The 26,700-nt window shown below is 38.5% G+C and overlaps 1 protein-coding gene across 1 annotated transcript in view; it reads right to left on the reverse strand.

The window, feature by feature from the left end:
• The window catches only part of LOC117573196 (twitchin), a 64,013-nt gene that overhangs the window by 10,318 nt on the left and 26,995 nt on the right, over nucleotides 1–26,700 (reverse strand). The window contains 15 exon segments of the mRNA XM_052006302.1: nucleotides 522–9,986; nucleotides 10,286–10,585; nucleotides 10,669–10,950; nucleotides 11,241–13,910; nucleotides 13,984–14,874; nucleotides 15,201–15,336; nucleotides 15,624–16,387; nucleotides 16,822–17,721; nucleotides 18,543–20,255; nucleotides 20,472–20,768; nucleotides 20,771–20,824; nucleotides 20,912–21,611; nucleotides 22,108–22,233; nucleotides 23,768–24,141; nucleotides 25,130–25,277. Of these exon segments, the coding sequence (XP_051862262.1) occupies nucleotides 522–9,986; nucleotides 10,286–10,585; nucleotides 10,669–10,950; nucleotides 11,241–13,910; nucleotides 13,984–14,874; nucleotides 15,201–15,336; nucleotides 15,624–16,387; nucleotides 16,822–17,721; nucleotides 18,543–20,255; nucleotides 20,472–20,768; nucleotides 20,771–20,824; nucleotides 20,912–21,611; nucleotides 22,108–22,233; nucleotides 23,768–24,141; nucleotides 25,130–25,277 (18,820 nt within the window).

Below are 26,700 nucleotides of genomic sequence, written 5' to 3' on the forward strand. Positions count from 1 at the left end.
TTTAAATCATAATTTTTAAAATGTCTATATTTTCATGAGCTTTTTCTATGAATAAATATGTATGTATTTAATCTTTAAGCATGAAAATAAATTTTAAGCAAATTGTTGTGTATGTCTACGAAAAGCTTCGATAAAAATAGAAAATAATAATTTACTACTAAATAGATCTTTTGTAATTTATGTTTTTCATAATAGTAAGAAGAGGAAGATTCATTAATACTGTACACAAAAATAAATTAATACTACTAATTGAAACTATTGTTGCACTTTTTAAGTTTTCTACTGGGGACACATCATAAGAACCAATCATATTTTTGGGATTTCGATTTCATTGAATTCTTTTAGACAATCGCATTTCGAGCCAAGACACTCAGGGCAGGGGTCTATTCACTTCACTATTTGTTTACAAAATAGTAATGGAGTTCAAGTCAAAGTGGCGTGTGTGTGGCAAGAGCATATATATTTGGTATTTTTGTACCATTTTTAATGCGCGATTCGAGATAGCTAAAATGTTTACTTACTCATAATTGCGAGAGCAGCACGTGTGGACTTGGCACCAGCTTTGTTAACAGCACGGCAAACATATTCGTCGGCATCTTCACCAAAAATATCGTTAATATTGAGGAAATGACTGTCCCCTTCTGAATAGATGCGATATCGAGCTCCATTTGTTATTTCCCTGGCGCCCTTAAACCAGGATATAGTTGGTCTAGGTACACCAGTTATGGTGCACGTGAACTGCGCATTGTGATTTTGAATGCAATGTGCATCGCGCAGTGGTTTCTCAATAATGGGTGGCGTTGCCGCCTTTGGATCGATAATTTTAACGGTCTGCGATGCAGATGATTCCTTTGAAAGCCCGGCAATATTTTGCGCTATAACTCGGAATTCATACTGACGACTCTCAATTAGATTGTGGCAGTTAATTTGATTGGGTAGACATATGATTGGATTAACTCGTTGCCAAGTATCGCTGCCAATTTCGCGTTTGTCAATCCAATAGCCTTGGATATGGGCACCGCCATCGAATTCGGGCTTGGTCCATTCCAAGTGAACAAAGTCTCCGCCGATTTCGGTAATTTGTGGAATGCCGGGCGGTGAAGGTGGATCAACTGGAGCCTTGGCGCGTATCGGATTTAAGCCTTCCAATGGCAAACCCATACCATTCTCGTTAACAGCCATCACTCGGAATATATATTCTTGATTCTCGAGCAGACCTTGCACATTGAACGACAAATCCTTGCATGAGCTCGATACTGTAATCCAATGAGGTGAAGTAAGATCCTTGCGTTCCACCACATAGTGAGTAATTTTTAGTCCGCCATCATAACTAGGTGGACGCCAAGCCAATGTACAAGAGTGCTTATTAATGTGAGATATTCCCAAAGGACCAGTTGGTATTGAAGGAAGACCAGTAATAAAAACATTAAAATTCGCGTTTGCATTGCCAGAATCATTAGATAATTCAATTTGATATTGACCTGCATCGTTTTTCACAATATCCCTGATACAAATGGCAATATAATCATCGAAGATGTTAAGTCTAAAATGTGAATTATCGCCTGAATCAATTATGGGCTCATTATTGCGCGTTAGTCTCACTGACATCGGCTGATCTCCAGAATAATAAACTTTAAATTTGTTATTATCGCCCTCTGGTAAATACAGTTCATTGGGACATCTATTGATAATAGGTGGCGAGCCCACTTTTAGATAACCAGAGGTATGTACAAATCCTAAAGAATTGATGGCTTCACAAGTGTAATCCCCATCATCATTAGCTTGTACATTAGATAAGTGTAATCTAAATACGCCATCCTTGCTATCGCTTGAGATATGTCCTCCGCCCATTTGGATTTCTTTGCCATTGCGTAGCCAACGGGCAGTAGGTATTGGTTTACCCGATGCTGCGCATTCCAAAGTAAAATCTTTACCGCAAGGTGCGACTCGGTTTTGTAAGCGTTTAATCCAATCAGGTTTCTCGCCGCCCAAAATTTCGCACACCTTAATGGGCATGGTGCATAAACTGGGTTCAGAACGACCAGCTGCATTAACAGCAAATACGCGGAACTCATAATCGCCCATTTCGATAAGATTAATGACTGTAAATTCGGTATCTAGCACATTATAATCATTACACTTAACCCAAACTGCACCACCAATATCTCGTCTCTCGATTATGTAACCGGTGATGCGAGATCCTCCATCATTTATTGGTTTTTCCCACTTCAAATCGACATAATTTTTGCCAACTTTCGTCACTTGTGGAGTCCCTGGTGCCGCAGGCACATTAAATTTACCCTTAAGTTTGAATCTCATTGATGGTTGCGACGGTTTGCTAAGACCAGCGACGTTTCTTGCCTTGATACGGAATTCATATTCATTGCCATTGATCAAATTATATAGTTGATATTTGGTATCCTTGATGAGGAACTCATAAGTATTCCATGAAGAGTCGTTCACAACATCTCTGTATTCAATTTGATAGCCTTGAATACGAGAGCCACCATCACTTGTTGGACGTGTCCAGATCAAAGTCACATTGCCTGAGTCCCAGTCTATGACTTTGGGTTGTCCAGGTTCATCAGGCACAGTAAATTGATGTTTGGCTGTTATCGGCTCGGACAAATCCAGTGGATCAGACAGGCCATATTGATTCTCAGCACGCACTCGGAAATTGTATTTATGATTGGGTTCCAGGCCCATTAGATCGTAGTGCGTGTTACGAACAAAACTACTGACTTTTACCCAAGTGCCACTCGTGTCTAACTTCTCTACAACATAGTTAGTAATGGGCGACCCACCATCATCTAAAGGAGTCTTCCAAGCTAACGTACACGTATCCGGTGTAATATCATAAGCATTTAATGGTCCTTGTGGTGGGCCAGGACGATCTACCACAGTCACATGGCAAGATGCCGTGTCCGAACCCTTAGTATTGCTTAATGTAATTGTATATGAACCAGTTTCCGATCGTTTGGCACTTACATTTCTATATATCGAGCTGTAATCATCTGTTTCAAATTTAACGCGTTCATCCTGAACAACATCAATACCATTAATACTCCAATTCGGTACAGCCCTTGGATTTGAGTGATATGGCACAGTAATGTGGAATTCTTCTCCAGCAATCACAGTGAGATCCCGTATAGATAAATCGGAAGTGATCTTTGGTGCGTGCGGTGGTCGGCGGCAATAAATTAAATCACTGGATGCGCTATACGGGGATTGTCCAGCAGCATTAACAGCCGCTACACGGAATTCGTACTCTGCATTCTCTATTAAATTGGGCACCTTGCACGTTAAATCCGGACATAGATTATGCATTGCCTTTGTCCATTTCTCTTCACTTAACAAGCGCTTTTCGATTACGTATCCAGTAATCGGTGAACCACCATCATGCTTGGGCTTAGACCAGGCAATAGTAATGCTATCCTCGCTAGAATCAATGCCTCGGGGAATACCAGGTGCATTTGGTACATCAAATGGATGGCGAGCACGTATTGGTTCTGTTGTAATTGCTGCTTCCGATGTACCATATTTATTCTCAGCAAACACGCGGAATTCATACTCTTTATTAATTACAAGATTGCGAATTCGTACAAAAGGCACGGTGCAATAACTGCTCACCTTAGACCAAGTGGAGGAACGAGCCTCTTTCTTTTCTATTATATAATTTTGCACTGGTGAACCACCATCATCTTTCGGAGGATTCCAATAAAGGGTTAAGGAGTCCCCAGCAAATTCATCAGCACGCAAATTATGTGGTGGGCCCGGTCTATCCAAAACTTTCACATTTATTGTGGCCGTATCGAACCCTGAAGGATTCTTCAGCTGTAAACGGTATTGGCCTGAATCGGAGCGTTTGGAATTCTTGACAACAAATGAAGCCGCATCATCTGTTAAACGTTGATGCACACGATGATCTAGCACATCATCAATTACAGTATCATTTGAGTACCAGAAAGCATTTGGTTTCGGGAATGCCACATATGGCACATGAATGCTAAAATCATCGCCGGCCCTACAAGTAATGTCGCGTACACCACCCAAATCCATGCATGGTTTATTAGGTTGCTCCATGATTGTGATAGGCTGCGATGGTTTTGAGGGTTCCGAGCGACCAACATCATTTTCAGCAATAATTCGGAATGAATATTCTTCGCCTTCTTTCAAATTAGGAACAGTAAAAACATTTGCATTGATTGGTAATTCATTAACGGGACGCCATTCTTTGGAGTTCTTTGGACGCACTTCAACGTGATAGCCCTTGACTTTCGACTTGCCATCATTACGTGGAGGGCGCCATGAAAGTGTAACGCTGTCTTTTGTGATGCGATCGGCTTTTGGTGGTTCTGGAGCATCAGGACGATAGCGTTGTAGCTCCGCTGTCACTGGTTCTGATGGCTTCGATGGTTTTCCTGGGCCAGCATCATTTACGGCTGTCACACGGAACTCGTAGCGACAACCATCACGTAGATCGGGCACGGTATAGCTGGTATTTGGTGTAGGATAATTATTGCATTTGAGCCACTCACCGCCTCGCTCTCGCCGCTCAACAATGTAACCTGAAATCGGTTTTCCTCCACAATAATCTGGAGGATGCCATTCCAATGAAGCTGAGTTCGGAGTGTATGCAACAATTTGGGGTTGTGATGGCTCACCAGGCGGATCAAATGGTGATTTGGCCACAACTGGCTTACCTTCCAATGCGTCGGAGATACCATGAATATTCTCAGCACGTACGCGGAACACATATTTCTTGCCTTCTATGAGTCCCTTGCAACAATAATTGGTTTTGGGGCAATATCCCGGCACGGGTTTCCAATTGCCAACACCAAACTCACTGAACTCAATAATATAGCCAGTTATATCGCTACCACCATTATCTTTGGGAGGATTCCATTGTAGTGAGATATGATCAGGAGCAGTTTCCGTGTAGTTAAGTGGTCCCACAGGAGGCGATGGTTTGTCCACAACAATAATTTCAATATCAGCTGAATCCTGACCAAATTCATTTTTGGCACTCAATTTATAAATTCCAGCATCTTCTCGAGCAGAATCATCTATACGGAAAATAGTTCTTTCTGAATTTGTATCGCAAGAGATTTTCTTTGACTCCGACAATTTTAGATCACCACGCATCCATTCAATTGACGGCGTTGGTGCTCCAGAAATGGGTATGTTGATATTTACTGGTTCGCCAGCGCGTACCTTAACACGTCTGCCAACCAACCCATCCAAATAAAGTTTTGGCTTCTCGCGCATAGGGCGGGCCGTAAGTGTTGCTGATGGCTCAGAAGGTTTGCTATTGCCGGCTGCATTGACTGCCGATATGCGATACTGATATTGATGATTTGGTGTTATGCGATTATCGGTATATTCGGTGGTTGGCACTGGTTCACCATTGATCTTTAACCAACGGCCCGTACTGACCTCACGTCGTTCAATGACGTAACCTAATATCGGCGAGCCACCATTGCTAATCGGTTGCTTCCATTTAATAGCGATATGATCCTTGTCACTGTCAATTAAATCAGGTTTACCCGGTGCTCCTGGTACAGTGTATTGATTTTTAGCAATCACAGGCTGCTCGGATGTTAAGGGATCAGATCGACCCTGCAGATTTTCAGCCATAACTCTAAACTCGTATTTAGTTCCCTCGAGCAAACGAGGAACAATCGCATGATTATACTTTGCGTTCACATAATTCACAGCTGGAACCCAGCCTCCACCATGCGTTAAATCACGTTTTTCAATAACGTATGCCGAAATTTCGGAGCCGCCATTGTCTTTGGGTGGCTTCCATGATACTGTGACGGAATTTGAAGTGATTTCTTCATACACCAACGGACCTTCTGGTGGTCCGGGTCGATCGAGTACAATCAATTCAAAGCTTCCCTCATCAATGCCTGAATCATTCCGCAAAAGTAAATGATAGATACCGGAATCTGAACGTTGACAATTTACAGTGTGCACAACAGTATGGTGTCCAATTGCAGTAATTGTCGAACGCTCATTTGATTTTAATTGATTACATTTATGCGTCCAAATAGCTTCAGGAGCAGGCTCGCCAATAAAATCAATATCCACGTGAAAAATAAGTCCAGCTTTAATGCGGACCTCGTTAAGGGGCGTGATGATCTTTGGCGCCAAATAACGAGGCTTGGCCATGATGGGATCTGTTGGCTCTGACGGCTCAGACTGCCCAGCCTGATTAACGGCAATCACTCTAAATTCGTATTCTTGTCCCTCAACAAGTTCGGGAACTGTGGCGTTTGTTTTGTTTCCAGGGACATGTAAAACATTCGCCCAGTAAGGGCTACCCTTTTGCTTCTTTTGAACGATGTATTCAGAGAGTGGGGCACCGCCATCAGATTTCGGTGGTGTCCATTGTAGGTCGACATGATCGCGATCCCAATCGGTAACAAGTGGCTTTCCAGGAGCGTCTGGTTCATCAAATTCGTTTTTAGCTATAATGCTCTTGGCGAGCTCCAATGGTTCCGATTCTCCAATAGCATTGACCGCTTTCACGCGGAATAAATATTCCTTGTTGTGGATCAGACGTATGACATCATGAACAGGATGAGTGCTCATACCGGCATCGGACCAAGTGCCGCGGGACAGATCCATCTTTTCGATTATGTAATGTAGTATAGGAGACCCGCCATCATCGTCTGGTACATGCCAGGCCAAGTGGCAGCCATCCCGAGAAACTTTCGATATATCAAGAGGACCCTTTGGAGGAGATGGGCGATCTAGTACAGTAGCATGAGCCGATGCATCAAACGAACCATGTTCATTTTTCAATATCAAAGTATATCGTCCCTCATCGCTGCGACGTGCCGATGATATCTCAAAAGTCAGTTCATTTTGGAAGAGATTTGATTTACCGAGCACTTCCTTGCCATTAAAAAGCCATTTAATGCTCGGCCTAGGTGATGCTTCAATGGGAAGAGTCCAACCCAAGCGTTTTCCAGCGTGCACGGTAATGTCATTTAATAGAGATGCATCGAAATATGGCGCGAGGAAGCGTGGCTTACAAATCACAGTGCCAGACGGATCTGAGGGATCGCTTGAACCGCCACGATTTACTGCAATGACACGGAATTCATACTCACCTCCCTCAGTCAAGTCAGGGATGTGAGCTTTGAGTTCATTACCTAACACAACCAAAGCATTTTCCCATTGTCCAAACTTTGGACGCTTTTCAATAATATAAGAAGTGATTGGCGCGCCTCCATCACGTTTTGGCGTTGCCCACTCTAAATCAACAAAGGTCTTGCCCCAATCCACAGCCTGAGGCTGTCCTGGTTTATCAGGACGCGTGAATGGGTCTTTGGCTGTAATGGCTTGTGATGTTGTCAGTGGATGTGATTGGCCCAATTTGTTGACAGCCCGTACTCTAAAATTGTAATCATGATTTTCGATAAGATTCTCGGCACGTAACTCGTTGCCAGAACATTCGCCGACTGGAACCCAACGCATCGCATCATTATCCATTTTTTCTACAATATAATGAGTGATCTCTGAGCCACCATCATCTTTGGGTGGTCGCCATCGTAATACGATAGAGTTCTTCGTAGCGTCATCGCCACGTAGAGGTCCTTCTGGTACGCTGGGAACATCCAGAACCGTCACTTTAACCGAATGCTTATCCACACCGTTATGGTTGCGCGCCAGTAGCGTGTATGTTCCCGTATCAATCCGTTTGGCGTCAAGAATGCGTAATTTTGTACGATCATCAAAAATTGAAATTTTCACGCGATCCGTATTAATGACAATATTATCGTCATGCGACCAGTCCTTGCTTGGTATTGGCTCTCCACTGACCGGTACATCGAATTCAACAACATTGCCAGCTCGTACCTTAATATCTGCCATAAAACTCCTATCGATTTTCGGGGGCAAATTTTTCGCGCGTGCCAAATGAGGCGCTGTTGGATCACTTGGCGTACTTGCCCCAGCTTTGTTTACAGCTCGCACACGGAATTCATATTTAACGCCCTCAATTAATTCAGGTACATGACCGCTGGTAACATCGCCTTCAATCTCTGCGCATGTTTCCCAATCCGGTGCATATTTATCACGCTTCTCAATAATATAACCACTAATTGGGGAGCCGCCATCGCTGTTTGGCCTCTCCCACTCCAAATCAACAAAGTTTTTATCAAAATCTTTAATTGAAGGGGTGCCTGGTTTAGTTGGTTCATCGTAAGGATTCTTAGCTTCAGTTGAATGGGGTGTAGTTAGTGGATCTGATGTGCCTTGACGGTTCTTAGCACGCACTCTAAACTTATATTTGTGTCCTGGTATCAAGTCTTTAACGTCCAGATTTGTCTTAGGTCCATCTGTTTCTCCAGCCGGCACCCAACGTCCAGTTGCTTCATCGAATTTCTCAACAATGTAACTGTCAATGGGCTGACCTCCGTCATCGTCGGGTGGACTCCATTTCAAAGTGCAACCATTGGCATGTACATTTTCCACCTTAAGCGGTCCATTGGGTGGCGATGGCTTATCAATAATGATGACCTTAACGTCAGCACTATCCTCACCGTTAATATTCTCTGCATGCACTGTGTATAAACCGGAGTCAGAGCGTGTTGCATTTGTTATCTTAAGTTTAGTATTGTACTCCAAATGAGTGACCTTTGCGTTGTCTTTCGTATAGACTTCCTTCTTTTTTAGTAGCCATTTAGTTTTTGGGACTGGCTCGCCCGAGACCTTGCAATCAAAACCAAACGCTTGACCCGCTTTAATGCGAACCTCAATTAAACTACTGCGGTCAATGACGGGTGGCTTGTTGCGTGATTTGGCGATAATTGGGCCTGTGGTATTCGACGGTTCCCCAGGGCCGGCAGCATTAATAGCGCTGACGCGGAACTCATAGGCTTGACCCTCGATTAAATCGGGTACAGTAGCTTTACATTGATCAGCTGGAACTTCCAATGCTTTCTCCCACTTGCCATACTTATCTTTTTTTTCTACAAGGTAGCCAATTATAGGAGAACCACCATCATTTAACGGCGGAGTCCAGGCTAAATCAATGTGATCCTTATCCCAATCGACAGCACGAAGATTCTCAGGCTTGTCGGGCTCATCAAATGGATTTTTAGCAATAATGGATTCGTCACCAACTAAGGGAGCGGATTCACCCTCGGCATTTACAGCAGATACTCTGAACTTATACTCACTACCAGGTGTTAGACCATTAACATCGGCTTGTGGCTCGGAAGAACGAGCACAAGGTGTCCAATTTCCAGTTTCCGGATCTAACTTATCGATTTGAAAATATTCTATGGGGGTACCACCATCATCATTGGGGCGCTTCCATTTCAAGTGACACCCTTCCTTGTGAATATCCGATATCTGAAGCGGTCCATTGGGTGGAGTTGGTTTATCCGTTATGTTCACGTTAATTAACACACTGTCTTTACCCGAACTATTTGTAGCCGTAACTAAATACTCGCCAGAGTCGGCGCGATGTGTCGGACGTATCACTAATTTTGTAAAATAGTCGGGAGTTTCAATTGTAACGTTTTTACCAGATTGCAGTGGATAATCCGAAAATTTCCAATTTACTTTCGGTGCTGGCTCGCCAATAATATTTGCATCAAATTTGAGAGCAGTTCCCGCTGATATAGTTATATCTCGCAGATTTCTGCGGTCGATTTTAGGAGCCAAATACCGTGGTTTAGCTACAAATGTTTTGCTTGCTTCCGATGGCTCGGATTGTCCGCCCTTGTTAAGCGCAATTACGCGGAATTGATATTCATTGCCTTCAATTAATCCATTGATGGTTGCAACTGGAGTTGCAATGTCTGTCTCGAGTGCTTTTTCCCATAGTGGACTATATTTATCCTTGACTTCAATAATGTACCCGGTTATTGGTGAGCCGCCATCAGTAGCTGGTTCTGTCCACGCCAATTCCACCTTATTTGCAGTCCAATCTGTAGGTTCTGGTGCTCCTGGTTTCGATGGTGTAGCTAAACAGATGACAGTAAATATGATTTTATAGTCTCTAGCATAACAAAATTGGATGTTATTGTCAGAAATCATATATAAGAAAAAAATCTACAATACGTTATTGTTTAGGGAATAGATCTTTTTCAATTTACAAATAATCTTTTTTCAATTGAACGATAGCAAAAATATGTTTTTAACAACTAAATCTTGGGAACTTATGGTTTTATATTTTTCAAATTATTTTTTTTTATTACAATAAAACTTCATTGTCATATTATTTTAACTTAAGTTTAACTTTAAATGAAAATACAATACTCACTGAATGGATCTTTAGCGATGATTGAGCCTAAAGTCTCCAATGGCTCAGATTCGCCTTCTTTGTTAACGGCTTTCACACGGAACTTGTACTCTTGACCAGGTATCAATCCATCCACATTAATTTCAGGTATATCGGTCTTACCCACAGGTAACCAAATGCCAGTATCAGGATCGTATTTTTCGACCAAATAACTATCGATTGGTTCGCCGCCGTCATCCTTTGGTTTTTTCCACTTCAGTTTGCAGCCGTCCTTGTGAACGTCAGATACTTCCAAGGGACCTTCAGGTTTACTTGGCTTTGCTGAAATGAACAGTCGATCGTTAGTATTGATTCACATGACAAACCCCGCATACTCCAGTAGCATTCGCGAATTAAATACTTACTTATTATATTTATTTGAAATTCGACTTGGTCTTGCCCATAAAGGTTATGAGCAACAATTTTATAAAGCCCTGTGTCTTTGCGTTCTGGGTTATTGTTTATATATTTCGTATTGTAAGGCACGTTTTCGATGTGGCATACAGATGTGGGACTTATTGTTTTGCCATTTTGAGTCCAACTTATTTCGGGAGCTGGTTCGCCGCTAACGTTAATATCCAAGAATATTGGCTCACCACCTTTCACATTATACGTGCGAATATTGCGGCGATCAATTTTGGGTGCAACTGGGTAAAATTAAAATAAAATTAAATTAATACACACAGGACATTCCATTCAATATGATTATAGGTAATAATAACTTTTAAAACTAAAGGGGTGACTCAAAATTCTACTCTTGAGTACTTAGCTAACGAACAGAATAATTTTAAATTCATAATTCCTTTCTATTCATTCGCTTAAATGTGTTGATGTACAGTTGTTCACATTTTTATTTAGATCTTGTTTCTGTTGATTTGCTTAGGTTGATTCTTGTACAGGTGAAATTTGTAAGTTTTTTATGGTAATGTTTACTTACGTTTTCTAGGTTTTGTGACGACGGATCGACTAGCATCGGATGGTTCTCCCGGGCCAGCCGCATTAACAGCTTTAACTCGAAACTCGTATTCACAGTTTTCGTCCAGGTTTGGCACCGACGCCTTACACTCTTCACCAAATTGCGGTGCAGGTATTTCAGCTCCTTTCAACCATTTATTATTTCCGCCTTTCTCACGTTTTTCAATAACATAAGACGTTATGGGAGAGCCACCATCATTTAATGGCGGTCGCCATACCAAGTCAACGCGATCCTTATCCCAATCAACAGGTTCTGGAGTGCCGGGTTTGCCTGGTTCATCAAATGGATTCTTGGCAATAATTGAATGATCACCGTTAAGTGGCTCCGATTCACCTTCCGTATTGACTGCCAGCACTCGAAATTTGTACTCGTGACCGGGCTCTAAATTATTTAATTCAGCAAATGGCTCTTTAAAGCGACCCGATGGTAGCCAGCGACCAGACTCCAGATCCATTTTTTCAACCACGTAGTGCTCAATGGGCAATCCACCATCGTCCAGAGGTGGATTCCACTTTAGCTTACATCCTTCCGTGTGCACATCTGAGACACGCAATGGACCTTCTGGTGAAGCTGGTTTATCTAAAACAGTTACCTCGAAGGAGGCCTCATCATGGCCCGATTCATTTTCAGCTTTGATGGTGTATTTGCCGGTATGTATTCTCTTGGCATACGGAAGTGATAATTTTGTGCGATGCGCTTCCATATCAATGTTATACGCATCATCTTCGATTCGAGCTTTATTATGGAACCATATCTTGGATGGGACTGGCTCTCCTGAAATTTTAATGTCGTATCGTATATGCTGACCAGCCTTGATAGTAATATCCTTAATATTGGTTCTATCAATTTTCGGTGGTGCAAATCGGTCTTTGGCTATCATTTGATCCGAAGGCTCAGATGGCTTACTCTGGCCCGCCTTGTTGATAGCCTTGACTCTAAACTGATATTTGGTGCCTTCTATCAAATCGTTAACACGGGCCTTGCAAGCAGGAGTATTTGTTTCTAATACTTTTTGCCATTTGCCGGTATTATTATCCTTCTTCTCAACAATATAGCCGGTAATAGGAGTACCACCATCATCTTCTGGCTCCCGCCATTTGAGATCGGCATGATTAGCCGACCAATCAGTAAGTTGTGGCTTACCAGGTGTATTGGCTGCATCGTATGGATTTTTCGCTGTAATTGGCGTATCAGTGGTCAAAGGTTCGGATTCTCCTTCGCTATTGACAGCCTTTACGCGGAAGAAGTATTCTTTGCCTTCGGTTAAACCGGTAATATTGGCTTCGGGCGTTTTTGTTGTCGCAACTGGCACCCAACGACCAGTTTCGGTATCCATACGTTCAACTACATAATGTTCAATGGGTTCTCCACCATCGTCATCTGGCTTTTCCCATTTTAGGTGTACACTTTCAGCCGACACGTCGGATACAGCTAAAGGTCCCTTTGGTTTGCTTGGCTTGCATAATACTTCCAGCTCAATCTCTACCATATCCGTTCCAGAATCATTTTTAGCTGAAACCACATACAAACCTTTATCGGCGCGTCGTACTTTAGGCATTATAAACGTCGTCTTATACTCTTCATTTTCAATTTTAATTTTTTCATTGCTTACAATTTCCTCTCCATTATATGTCCAGGTGATTTTCGCTGGAGGCTCGGCTTTAACTGCAGCCTCCATATGTAACATTTGGCCACTGCGCATGATCTTCTTTTGTAGATTCTTGCGATCAATGTGTGGTTTTAAGAATCGTGGTTTTGCCACCACGGACTTGGAGACATCGCTGGGATCGCTTGGACCAGCTTTGTTTACAGCAACAACGCGGAACTCGTACTCATGTCCTTCCTCAACTCCAGTAACCGTCCCCTTGGTTTTATCACCCGGAACAGTGGCCGCATCCACCCAAGCTCTACCAGACTTATCACGCATTTGTATGATATATTTTTGTATTGGCGCTCCCCCATCATTTTTAGGCGGCGTCCATGCCAAATCAACAAAATCCTTGTCCCAATTCGTAGGCTCTGGGCGTCCCGGTTTGTCGGGTTCATCATATGGATTCTTTGCAATAATCGATTGTTCCATTTCCAAGCTCTCAGATTCACCTTCCTTATTAACAGCCCGCACACGGAATTTGTAAGGCTTACCTTCTTGAAGTCCAGTTACCTTAGCTTCGGGCTCTGAGCTTTTGCCACATGGCAACCATTGTCCCGTATGTGGATCAAGTTTTTCAATTTCATAATAGTCTATCGGAGAGCCACCATCATCATCAGGCTTTTTCCATTTCAGCTTACAGCCGTGCTTCGTTATATCGCTTGCTTCGAGTGGGCCCTTTGGTTTTCCTGGTTTGCCCAACACTGTCACTTCTAATTCTGCAATATCTTCGCCCACTTCATTTGTAGCCTTTATGGTGTATTTGCCACTCTGCGGGCGTTTGGCTCGCATTATGAAGAATTTGGTATTATAATCCACGTTATCAATCTTAATACCCTCTTCCTCGGTGACAACGGGCAAACTATTAAATAGCCACTCAACCGTTGGAGCTGGCTCACCTTTCACATTAACATCCAAGCTAATTGACAATCCTGCTTTGACAGTTATAGGCTTCAAATTCGTTCTGTCAATATGGGGTTTCACTGCAAACAAAATATAATTTGTAATTTGTTTTTATTTTGAATAAGTGAATGTTTTTTAAGTTTATTAACTTACAGAATCTAGGCTTTGCAGTATGCCAATTCGTTTGCTCAGATGGTTCTGACGGGCCAGCTTTGTTGATAGCACGAACCCGAAACTTATATTGTTGACCTTCCTCCAACTTCTTGACAACACCTTTGCAAATGGGACCATCGGTTTCGGCTGCTTTTACAAATTCTCCGGAATCCTTGTCCATTACTTCAATAATGTAGTTTGTAATTGGTGATCCCCCATCTCGCATAGGTGGTTCCCATTTCAATTTAACGTGATGCTCATCCCAATCTTCCAGCTCTGGTAAGCCAGGCGGTGAAGCTATATCAAATGGATTCTTCGCTGTAATTGCTGATTCCGTTTCTAGTGGTTCCGATTCGCCTTCCTCATTGACAGCCTTAACACGGAATTGATAGCGATGATTGGGCTCGAGACCCTTCACATCAATCTCAGTTTTCGCAGGATCAACAGATCCAATAGGTACCCATTTACCAGTCGCTGTATCCATTTTTTCGACAACATATCCAGTAAGAGGTACACCACCATTATCTTTTGGTTTCTTCCATTTCAGTTTGCAGCCTTCTTTATGAATATCGCTTACATCCAATGGACCTTCGGGCTTCGAAGGTTTATCTAATATAATAACTTCCACTTCCGCCTCATCAACACCATTAATATTCTCAGCACGAAGTTTATAGACGCCACTATCTTTGCGTGTCGTATCTAACAATGTCAGTTTAGTATTATAGTCTTCATTATCTAATCGTGCTTGACCACTAGGCGTAATTTCTTTTTCTTTAAAGGCCCACGTTAACGTTGGTGCGGGCTCTCCTTTGACATCTACATCAAATTTAACTGGTTGACCCGCTCGAACTTTAATGGGTTTCATTTTCTCTCGGTTTATGGATGGTTTGACTACAAAAATTTACAAACGTATTAATGAGTATCAATTGGAGTTAGGCACATTAAAAACATTACACGACCATGGCTTGGCTTAACACTATAAATTATTATGTGTATAAGATTGGAATAAATCATTACGAGTTAAAGATCTTCAAAGGCATTGTTATTTTTAAATATACCCAACAGTGAAAGCTTAACAAAAAAAAAGTAAAAACTTATTAATTATGGAAAGCAATTTTGTTGATATTGAAGCTGAAAAATTAGTATAAAACTTGTTATGTATCAGAAGAACAAATTCTAATTAAAAATTTCGCAGAAGTATGATTTAAATTTCTTACGGTTTCTTGGCTTGGCTAAATGAGGTGCAGTCGCATCACTTGGTTCGCTAGGGCCTGCCTTATTAATAGCTCGAACACGGAATTGATACTCGTTTCCTTCGATAAGACCCTCGACTGTTGCCTCTGGTGCAGGTGTCTAAATATCAAAGAGGTTATTTATTTTTTTTTTATCGTTATACAGTGTTTTATATTTTTATGACCAGTGAACACCATACTATCTTAAGAAATACTATATTAGATCGTCTTCCTCAATTAACTTACTTATTTGCGATATTAATTTCAAATTGGAAATATAAGTCGACCCAATTGTTATAATAGTAAACCAGAAATTATATTTTTTTCAATTCACGTTAATGACTTCAATTCTAACAAAAAAAAAAATTTGCGTAGGCAGAGATTACATCTGTATGAGAAAATACTTACGTTCGTGGTAAGAACTTCGTCCCATATCGGTGCGAATTTATCTTTTTTCTCAATAATGTAACCTGTGATGGGGGCACCACCATTGTCTTTTGGTACCTCCCATTTTAGTTTGACCATATGTTCATTGTAATCCTCGATTATAGGTGTACCTGGCTTACTGGCCGCTTCATATGGATTTTTAGCAATTATGCTGCCGTCGGTCTCGAGAGGTTCGGATTCGCCCTCCTCATTAATGGCCTTGACCCGAAACTGATACTCATGGCCTTCCTGAAGACCTTTGACATCAAATTCGGTATCATTACCAGAGGTACGTCCGACGGGTACCCAACGACCTTGTTTTTTATCGAATTTCTCGACTTGATAGGCCGTTATGGGCTTACCACCATCATCTTCTGGTTTCTTCCATTTTAACTTGCAGCTGTCCTTGGTAATATCGTTGACCGTTAACGGTCCCCTTGGCTTACCAGGAGGACCCAAAACGTTCACTTCAACAGTTGCCTCATCAAAACCATGGTCATTCTCAGCGCGAATCTTATAGACACCAGTGTGCTCTCGTACCGCGTCTATTATCGATAATTTAGTATTATGAGGTATGTTTTTAATTTCAGCATTGCTTGGCAAGTTTTCTGGTTTGAGCTCATTGTCGTTTTGATACCATGTAATTGTTGGAACTGGTTCACCACGTACATTGACGTCGTATTTTATAGGTTTGCCAGCACGTATTAGCAAAGGCTTTAAGTTGGTGCGATCAATTCGAGGTTTCACTGTAGATAGTAAAGAATATTAACAGCATTAATCGATATTTGCAACAGCACTTATAAGGATTTCTAATCTCTAGTTTCATTTAATAAGTTCAGAATGTATCTAATTTGAATAGTTAAATATTAAAAAGAAACAGCGAAGATAGAATGTAAAGGGTTTTCAGAGCGAACACAAATGCGTCATGTTTGCTGGTTAGAGAATATAAAGTATTTTCTTAAAAAAAATATTATCAGTGTACGATTTTTATACCCGCTACCCATAGGATAGGATGGTATTACAACTTTGTGCCTGGAAGCGGTTGTGTTTGGTATATTTTTAGAATTTAGAAAATGAGTAGCGGAAATCTCACAATTAGGCATACTCGACTGTAGGTTTTTACTTGTTTTATAGAATATAAACAACTTTTACGCAAAGAGTTTGCTTACGTCATACTCACATTTTTTATATTTGATGATCTGTGGCAGACTTGCGTCTGACGGTGGAGATGGGCCAGCTTTGTTGACGGCAATTACTCGGAACTCGTATTCACCATATTCCTGAAGACCGGCAATTGTTCCTTCCAAATGATCACCTGAAACTTCCAAAGCTTTTTCCCATTCTGGTTTATTTTTATCTTTCTTTTCAATGATGTACTTTTGAATTGGAGCACCACCATCATTATTTGGTGGGGTCCACTTCAGTTTAACACTTTGATTGTCATAATCGACAACCTCTGGAGTACCAGGTTTATTTGGCTCATCGAAGGGATCTTTGGCGACAACGCCTACAAGTGTTGTTAATGGTTCTGATTCGCCCTCCTCATTGACTGCCGACACACGGAATTTATACTCTGATCCCGGATTTAACCCAGTCACGTCAAAACTGGGGGGTTCTTTTTCACCAGCTGATCTACCAACTCGAATCCATTTACCAGTTGCAGTATCCATTTTTTCAATCACATATTCCTTAATCGGTACTCCGCCATCGTCATCCGGCTTTTTCCAATGCAGCTTACATCCAGTTGCGGTAACATCGTCGACAACGAGTGGTCCCTTTGGTGAGCTGGGCTTACCTAAAACAATTAACTCAACCGTTTCGCGATCAACACCATTTCGATTTTCAGCTTTCAATGTATAGAGCCCACTATCGTTGCGCTTTACATTTGTTATCACAAATTCCGTGTGGTAGTCAACCTTTTCGATAGTAATTCGATCACCGCTCGTTAATGGAACATCATCTCGCCAACTCCATGCCAATTCCGGTACGGGCTCACCGCTAACGTCCACCGACCATTTATGAGTTCGACCACTCTTGAGAGTAACCCGCTTAAAGGTCGTTCGGTCAATTTGTGGCTTAACTATTAAGTTTTGATAAATAAGGTAGTGATAAAAAAATTTTAATTTAAACATAATCCGATATGAATAATATTGCAATTGCATACGTACTTTGAAAAAGCGTTTCACAAGCTTAAAGCATGTTAATTTTTCCAAACCACATTTTATTTGTTAGGGTAACGATATTTATAAAAGCAAATTACAAATATTTTATTTATTGGGACCAGTTACGATAAGCTTAAAGCTTATTTAAAATAAAAAATAATATATATTGCATTTGTATATTTGCAGTATGCTTAAATAATTTAAATTTATTATTTATTTAAAAATAATTTATGAAACAGGAAAAAAAGCTAAAATAGTAATCGAAATTCGAACCATATACACAAATTTTGAAGCACTCGGAGCCTCCAATATCATCAAAGGCATTTTAAAATAAATAAAAGTGTAGTTAATCGAGCAATGAAGAAATAACACTACAATTAACCATTATTAGATTTACATTTTTCTATTTATATTGTGTATATGAATTATTTGATTTTCTGATAACTTATTTACAAAGATTTTATATAGCTTTTAAGTCCTATAATAGTTTTATTAAATAAATTTGATTGCATTTTGTAAATAAAGTAATTACGCTGTTTACTACAAAATAAATTGCTAAGTAAATACGTTCCACAGTAAATATATAATAAATAAACATATATATATGAAGCACAGAAATATAATTATACACATTTTCATAATTGTGGAAAGGTGTGTTAAGCCAATGCCAAGCCAAAAAAAAAAGCAATAATATACTTTTAGGATGATCTTGATCTTGAATACCTATTGAATTACTTACGATTTTTATGCTTGCACAAATGATTATCGGTAGGCTGTGATGGCTCTGAGGGTCCAGCCTTGTTGACAGCACGTACTCGGAATTGATAGATCATTTTTTCCTTAAGTCCTTCAACTTTGCATTCGGGCGTTGGATCCTCCGTTTTGGTTACTTCCGTCCACGTTGGCGAAAATTTATCCTTAATTTCAACAATATAATGTGTAATTGGTCGTCCACCATCCGATGGAGGTCTTTTCCATTTAAGAAGTACACTTTTATTATCATAATCATCAATGACTGGTTGATTTGGTGGACTTGGAGGATCGTATGGATTCTTGGCAACAATCGCATCAGTTGTTTCAAGCGGTTCGGACTCGCCTTCTTTGTTAATAGCCTTGACACGGAATTTGTATTTTTTATTTGGTGTGAGTCCCTTGAAATCAAATGACGTCTCTTCTGGGCCAACTTCTCCCGCTGGTATCCAGCGTCCAGTTTCATCATCCATACGCTCCAACGCATAGCCGGTGATTTCACAACCGCCATCATCAGCAGGGCGCTTCCATTTCATCTTAATATGATGAGCACGAACTTCTTCTGGCTCAAAGGGACCACCGGGTGCCAATGGACGATCAAGAACCACAACTTGTGCTTCCGATTCAATTGTACCTGAACTATTCGTCAAAACTAATTTGTATTTGCCGGTATCCTTGCGCACCGCCTTCTTAATAGTAATGGACGAGTTACGCTCGAGTTGCTCCAGACAAGTGCGCTGATTGTCAAACTTTAGTACTTGTGTATCTTTCAACCAACTAGCCGTTGGTTCCGGTTCACCGTCATACTTTATATCAAAGCGCACAGTTTGCCCTTTCTTAATAGTGATATTTTTAAGGCCATCGCCAATGAGGAATGGCTTAACAAAACGGCATTTGGCAATAATGGCTTTCGTCTTGTCGCTAGGCTCGCCAGGACCAGCTCGATTAATAGCACGGACTCGAAATTCGTACTGTTGGCCCTCTTTGAGATCATTAACGGTTGCTGTTCTAGCATCTCCGGGTACTTCTTTGCCGGCCACCCAATCATTGGAGAATTTTTCCTTATATTCAACAACGTATGCTGTGATGGGATCACCACCATCGCTGTCGGGTGCCTCCCATTTCAAATCAGCATGATCTTTATCCCAATCGACCAGATCAACCTCTTTTGGTTTACCAGGCTCATCCCATGGATCTTTTGCGAGTATTGAGTTTTTGAAGGTAGCCGGGTCAGATGGGCCAATTTTGTTGACAGCACGTAAACGGAATCTGTACTGCTTCTTTGGTACCAAGTCGTCAATTTTCTTAAGACATGGCTCGTTTGGTAGAACCTCAGCGACAGGATCCCAGCCTTGTTTTTTGCTCAAGTCTTGGCGTTCGATCACGTATTTTGTTATAGGACTTCCGCCATCGTCCGCTGGTGGTTTGAATTGCACGACACATGAAGTTTGATACACATCAGTAATATCTATATCTCTCGGAGGTTCTGGGACATCTTGGCATATAATGTTAACATTTTTCGTATCTTCACCCTGCCCATTGACAATTTTTATTTGATATGGTCCTGACAAATCTCGTGAGGGTTTTTTAATTTTAAAGGTAACCTTGTCATCGGTGACCGCAACTTCGACATCCTTGACGGGCAAGGGTTTGCCATCTTTAATTAATTTAGCTTCAATCGGAGTTTGTCTTGTACCGCAGACTTCATGAAAGAGACAAAATAAGGAATATACTACTTGCAATAATAATATAATAAGGCATCTTAATAAGATTAATGTGTTTTAACACGATAAATAAATGGATTTATAATTACAAAAAAAAAAAAACTATAAACGGCCTATTTGTACTGGAAGTCAATTAACTTAGAAATTACAATGTAAAAGTTTAAAAATGACCCATAAATAAATAATTAAAATACCTTTGTAGGGCACTTCAATAATTACAGCTGCACTTATAGGACCAGCGAACTCATCTGGACAATCGATGTTGGGTCTACTCTCTCCTTTGCGTACAGAAAGTTTGCAGGTTGAGTTCAATTGTCCCGACTCACAGGTTATCTCACCAACATCGGTTAATTCAAGACTGTTAAAAACCAATTGATGTTTACCACCGCCTAAATTTTTAATTTCAATACGTTCGTTTGGCACTATGGGTTCTCCATTAAACTTCCAATCACATGGAGCTGTTTGATCCTGTAGCTCTACATCTAATACCATTTCTCACGCTCCACAGCATCAGTGTCTTTAAGTTTCTTGTTGAATCGATTTTGATCTTAAATAGTTCAAAAGAAATATATAATATAATATATTTTCAGGCAAAGCAACTAAAAAAAAAAATGAAAATATATTATTTTCTTACAGTTTATGATAATTTCAGCGTCGGTCTTATCAGCATTTGTTGTACACCTAAACTGACCCGCATCAGTAACTTTGCAATCTTTAATCACAAGCTTTCGCTTACGGCCGTCTTTAATAATTTGCATACGTTTATCGGGCTTTATTTCCTCATCATTACGGAACCATTGAACATCACCTTGGGCATCGTCAATTTCACAAGCCAGGGTAACAGTATCCTTCTCTATACATTGCTGTGATTTGAGTACTTTGACAAACTTGTAGGGATACTCCACAACATTAAGGGCACATTCGGTTTTATCTGGTTGTTTATCTAATTGACATCGATATTTGCCCGTGTCCTCCAATAGAGATTCTTTGATAATGAGCTTTAGATTACCATTAATATCTTTGGAGATCAAATAACGTGGATCATCCGATTCAATTTTTTTGTTATCCTTGAACCAATGCACATTGGCCATGCTACTGCTAACAGCACATTCCAATGTCGTCTCATGTCGCGTAAATCCTTCAAGTTTCTTTTTGAGTGGTTTTGTAAATGTGTAGGTGGGATCGGCTTCCTCAACATTAAGAAATGCGGTGCTGGACACGCCGCCAATTTCAATTGTGTATTTGCCAGTATCCTCCACCTTAGGCGTTGTTATTATCAACTGGTACGTATCATTCTCTTGCTTGAATTTGTATTTGCTGCCTGTGAACACCTCCTATAATATGGAGCCCCATTTAATAATAGAAAATTTTAATACTAGGTATGTAACATATTTTTTATAAATGATTAAAATATATCTGATCTAAAACGTGAGAACGTTTAGGTAATCAATGGAAAAGAAAATGTTACTTTTCTCATATTAAATTAATAGTCTTTAATATAAGCCGTTGTTTTGTAATAATAAATTAATAATTTTTCAACTTGTGAATAGTAATATTCTAATTGAATTTAGGAAATAAATTAATTTATTCCTCTCGAAAAAAATTGGATTGATTAACGAGAATCTAAAAGCAGTCTAAGCTTACTTTTACATACAAATGTAACATTGGCTCCTTTTTAGAATTTAATCAATCGATTTTTCACGGCAAATTTTTATCACACCAACGCACTTATTTGTATATAAAAACTTGTAATATTGATTACCATTTTTAAAATTGATTAAAAAAACAAATAAAACTGAAAATAATTTACAATTATTAATTAATACTCACATCTTTTCTAAAAAGCCATTTCGGTTTGCAATTTGGCTTGCTGAATCGCGCTTCAAATACAACTTTCTTATCTTTTCCTTCCTTTGCGAACTGGTCTATCAGCGGGCTAAGGAATGACTCAACCTTCTATGCTCATTTATCGCGATGTTGTTGTTAATGATTGAATTTATTTGCGTTGTCAAAAATGGGTAAAGAGGTCAAACGACATCAATATTGATATAGGATTACAATTAGCATTCACAATTAAAATAGATGCACACATAAGATCGACAAATGTGTACTATTTTAAATCATCTCTCTATATATATTTTATTTAATTCTATTTCACTCAAGTAATTTCTAATACTGAGTATGATTACGAACTATGATAATTTTAATAAAACAAATCAAAAGCAAAAAATACAAATCAACGCAAAAAACAATTTTTAATATACATTCATAAAATATTTATAGCAATTAAAATGAGTTGTTTCTTCGAAACAACAATGATTATTAACTGCTGTTTGTATTACTAATTAAATTTCTTATATTTTCCTTCATCGTTTATTTTTAATCGCAATTTATGAAGGAACATTTTAAATATGTATTTCAAAATTGGAGAAAAAATGTAGTTAATTTCAAAGGATAAATAAACGTTCATTGTATATAATTAATGTACTATATATATCCGTTTGAAATTTTGATAATCATAAGATCATTGTAGACGTCCAATATCAAAACTAACAAAAGGAATTGAAGACAAAAAGAAAATATCAACCGAACAATAAAAATATCACTTTATATGTTTGTCTAATATTGTACAAACAATGTCCATAATATGAGGAAAATAAATGAATGTGCTCCCAAATCTCATCTCAAGTATAGCACAAGCACAGTTAGTCTGTTAAAAACTACAAAATTACATCAGAGTATAAAAAGTCGATGGAGGGACAAAGACGCCAAAAAGCAAGAAAACCTGTTCATCAAAAAAAAAATTTTTCTTTTATTTTTAAATTTTGATTTATAATGAAATAAACTCTGTTATTTGAAATCGCACCTCCTCGCGTCGAAATGGATGCAACGTCGGCCAATCGGGGATCAGCTCAGCTAGGGATGGCCTACGAGATGATGGCGCCTGTATATTACATATTGTACATTATAACGATTAAATATGTTGTTCTTAGTGTTTAACAGTCCCAGAAAGAGAAATTTCATTACCAATTGCCACATCCAAGCAAAAGTATTATGATTAGGACAACTAGTAAAGTTAGTTGAAAATTTAAGGTAAAATTCGATAACTGGACAAGCCATCGTCGTTTTCTAATTTTTTTTTAGCTGAGAATCGATATCTTGTCAACTGTCGATATTGGTCCTATACCTGTACCTTATTTTTGCATTTTAACATTCAATAGGGTGTGGAGAATTTTAAGAGTGATATAATAATTATATAAAATTATAACAATGATACATTACAATTGAAAGGGCATTTGAAGATTTGCAAGAAATTCTTCGTTTTAAATTAGATTTTTATATAGTTTTCTGCGCTCACTTAACGTTTAAAGAATGCAATTTGCAATCAAAATTTAAAATTACTACAATGTCGTGATGTGCAGTAATTTTGATTAAAATTTTGTTTTGGAAAAAAATTGTTAGTTTTGTAAACCATATTTTGTTTCCTTACCCTTTCGACTTTTTTTAAAGCGGGCAACGGTTTTTCAGTTTCTTTAAGATCGCCCCAATTAGGGTCTTGTTCTTCTTTGTCCCATTTTTGATAACGACGTTTTTTAAGCATGGCACGGAAATCCATACCACTTGAATCGGAGACATATAATTGCATCTCCGCGGAGTCCTCACCATGTATATTCGAAACAACAACCTTATATTTGCTTTCATCGTTCGGTTTGCACTTACGCATACACAATGTAATTGTGTTCGTTTGCCCATCCGTTAGGAATTTGTAGCGACCGCCCTCAAGTATTTCACTAACGCCTTTGTAGAATTTAAATGTAGGTGCTGGGTTGCCCTCGACACCAACCGTAAGGTAGGCCGTCGAGTCTGTCAATTTCATGAAACATAACAATGAAACAAACATAGATATATATATATGGGTAAGTATGGGTACAAACAAGCTCATGCATGAAACAAATTGGTCGTCCTACCAAAAAAACTAAAACTCGATTGTATTAAAGAAATCCAATTTTTTGTTCTTTAAGTAATAGTTTCATTCTAGTATATACATCTTTATGGTAACCAAATTTATATTGATATGATAAAGAATTTTATTTTAAAATGCATAATTGCAAAAACAAACTAACCGTAGTGCAAGAGATTTTGCCATTCTAGGAGTTCATAATTCAAAAGCAGTTGAATTTTTGTGAGTCACTTTAAATTTGGAATGAAGTTCTTCTATCCCTAAACAATTTTTCAGGATTTCAGAAACAGTAATATTTGTAAAAGGTTAAAATAAAAGGTTTATTTTAATGTGCAGTGCAATTGCAAAGTCTAAGCTTTGACAATTAAGAAAAAAAAACACCAAATTTATATATTTTGAAGTTAGTTCATAGAAATATTAATTAATATCCCTTAGCTTTGACAAATTATACACTCTGGCTTTATAATGTTACACTTTAACCTCACTACACTTTGCGCATCACTAAATGCTGTGCAGCCTTAGAAAATATGTTAACATGAATTTTAGATTATTATTACTATAAAATAATTGTAATATGTTTATAGTTGTCTTTACTTATTTGAAATAGTTTTTTTTTTTTTATCGATGTAAATAGATTTTCAGTGAAATGGAAGTAAAAATTAGTAGTAGCTGGTGGTACTAAAAAGAATCTCATGAGTTGTGTAAAATTAAGAATAACACTACTTTTTTAATTTTTTTTTATAAAATACCTAAAGGATAAAAATTTATCCCAATTCTAGCTTTAATACATTAGTGAACAACTATAGTACATAAAAAACTAAGTTTTGAAACATTTTCCACTTGGACATTAGTTACATTTAAGATAACATTTATTTTAGGTTGACAACATACCTTCGACCACGGAGTATGACTCCTGTACATCGATAATTGAGGGTGGACCTCCATCACCAACATCACGCAACGGAGTTGAAGGTTTGTTTATAAGGTCTTCCAGGTCTTGAACACTTGGTCTCCGTACATCAATGGAAGGACGTCTCCGCTTTTATTGGACAAGCACAATAACATCACGAACACATAGCAACAAACAAAATTATCAAATATACATATGTCAGTCGATATTGGTATTCTTGAAGCGTAATGAAGAAAAGTAAACAGTAAAGATTAAACCAATTTATGAAATCATTTATATTGTCAATGGAAAATGGAAAACTACAATTCAAAGTATATAATATACTTTATTCCGTTATAATTCGGAGTTGTTAAGAACCAAAACACGAAAAATATTAATTTCAAAACTACAGATATACATACATCAACTACTAAAAAATTTCAAACTTTTACTTAACAGTTATTATGCATGACAAAAAGATTGTTTGTTTAATTAGTATATATGTGTGTATATGAGCGTTTTACAAAACGTGTAGATTAATTAATTCATTAAGTGCACATTGATATTGAATCAATCTTGTTTTAATATGTGCACGTTTAAAATAAAAACCATTTTATAATATTAATTTTAATTATGTATTCCCAAATGATTCTTCAAATTTCCAACAAGTGACTAATAATTAGTTTACATTGTAAACCCATTTGTAATAATAACACCCTTATAGACCATTGCCGCCCCATAAAGTACAGCTGTATTTAGATCACAAGTGCAAGCATAGATAAATAAATGCAAACAAAATACATAATAGAAGAAAATCATAATAATCATAATGTCATAGTAAAATAAACATTGCAGAACCAGAATAGGTTGCAATATACTAATGATTATGATTAACTTTAAAAATATTTTAAAAACTGTATTATTCCTTCTAACAAATTTGTATATAACAGCCAATTGCAGTGGTTATTTATCTTTAGAACTCCTAATTAAAGACAACGAATAATGTATAATATTATTTCACACTACTACTTGATGTACAAATAAACGACTTAGAATATATTATTTACAGGAATGTGAGAAGGGCTAATGCCAGTCACAAATTTAAATAAAGTATTGATGTGAATATACAGTCGGATATCTATGTAAATCAATATTTACAAAACCTTCATGGTACGACTATTCTGAATTTAATATAAGTAATCAACACAAACAAAACAAGCGATAACAAATATAAATATATATTTAGACCTGTTTTGTGTCCCCCATTTCGCCTGGTCTTTGCTGCTTGTGCTATCGAAACAAAAATAAGTATTTTAATGAATAATTTTCAAAATAATATCAAATATTCAAAAAACGACACACCTTTGAAATGCCCTTGAAAGTTAAATAATTATAGAAATGGACAATTTTTATATCCCTTCCTGAAAAATGTTCGGTTATATTGCTTGCATTTTATACGTCCTCTTTAATTCGAAGTAATAATAAGAAGAAGAATAAGAAGTAAGAAAGCTACAGTCGAGTGTGTACGACTGTGATACACCTGCTACCCATTCAATAAAAGCAAAACAGTGCA

This window comes from Drosophila albomicans, chromosome 4, assembly GCF_009650485.2.
Source record: "Drosophila albomicans strain 15112-1751.03 chromosome 4, ASM965048v2, whole genome shotgun sequence".
NCBI classification, from domain to species: Eukaryota; Metazoa; Arthropoda; class Insecta; order Diptera; family Drosophilidae; genus Drosophila; species Drosophila albomicans.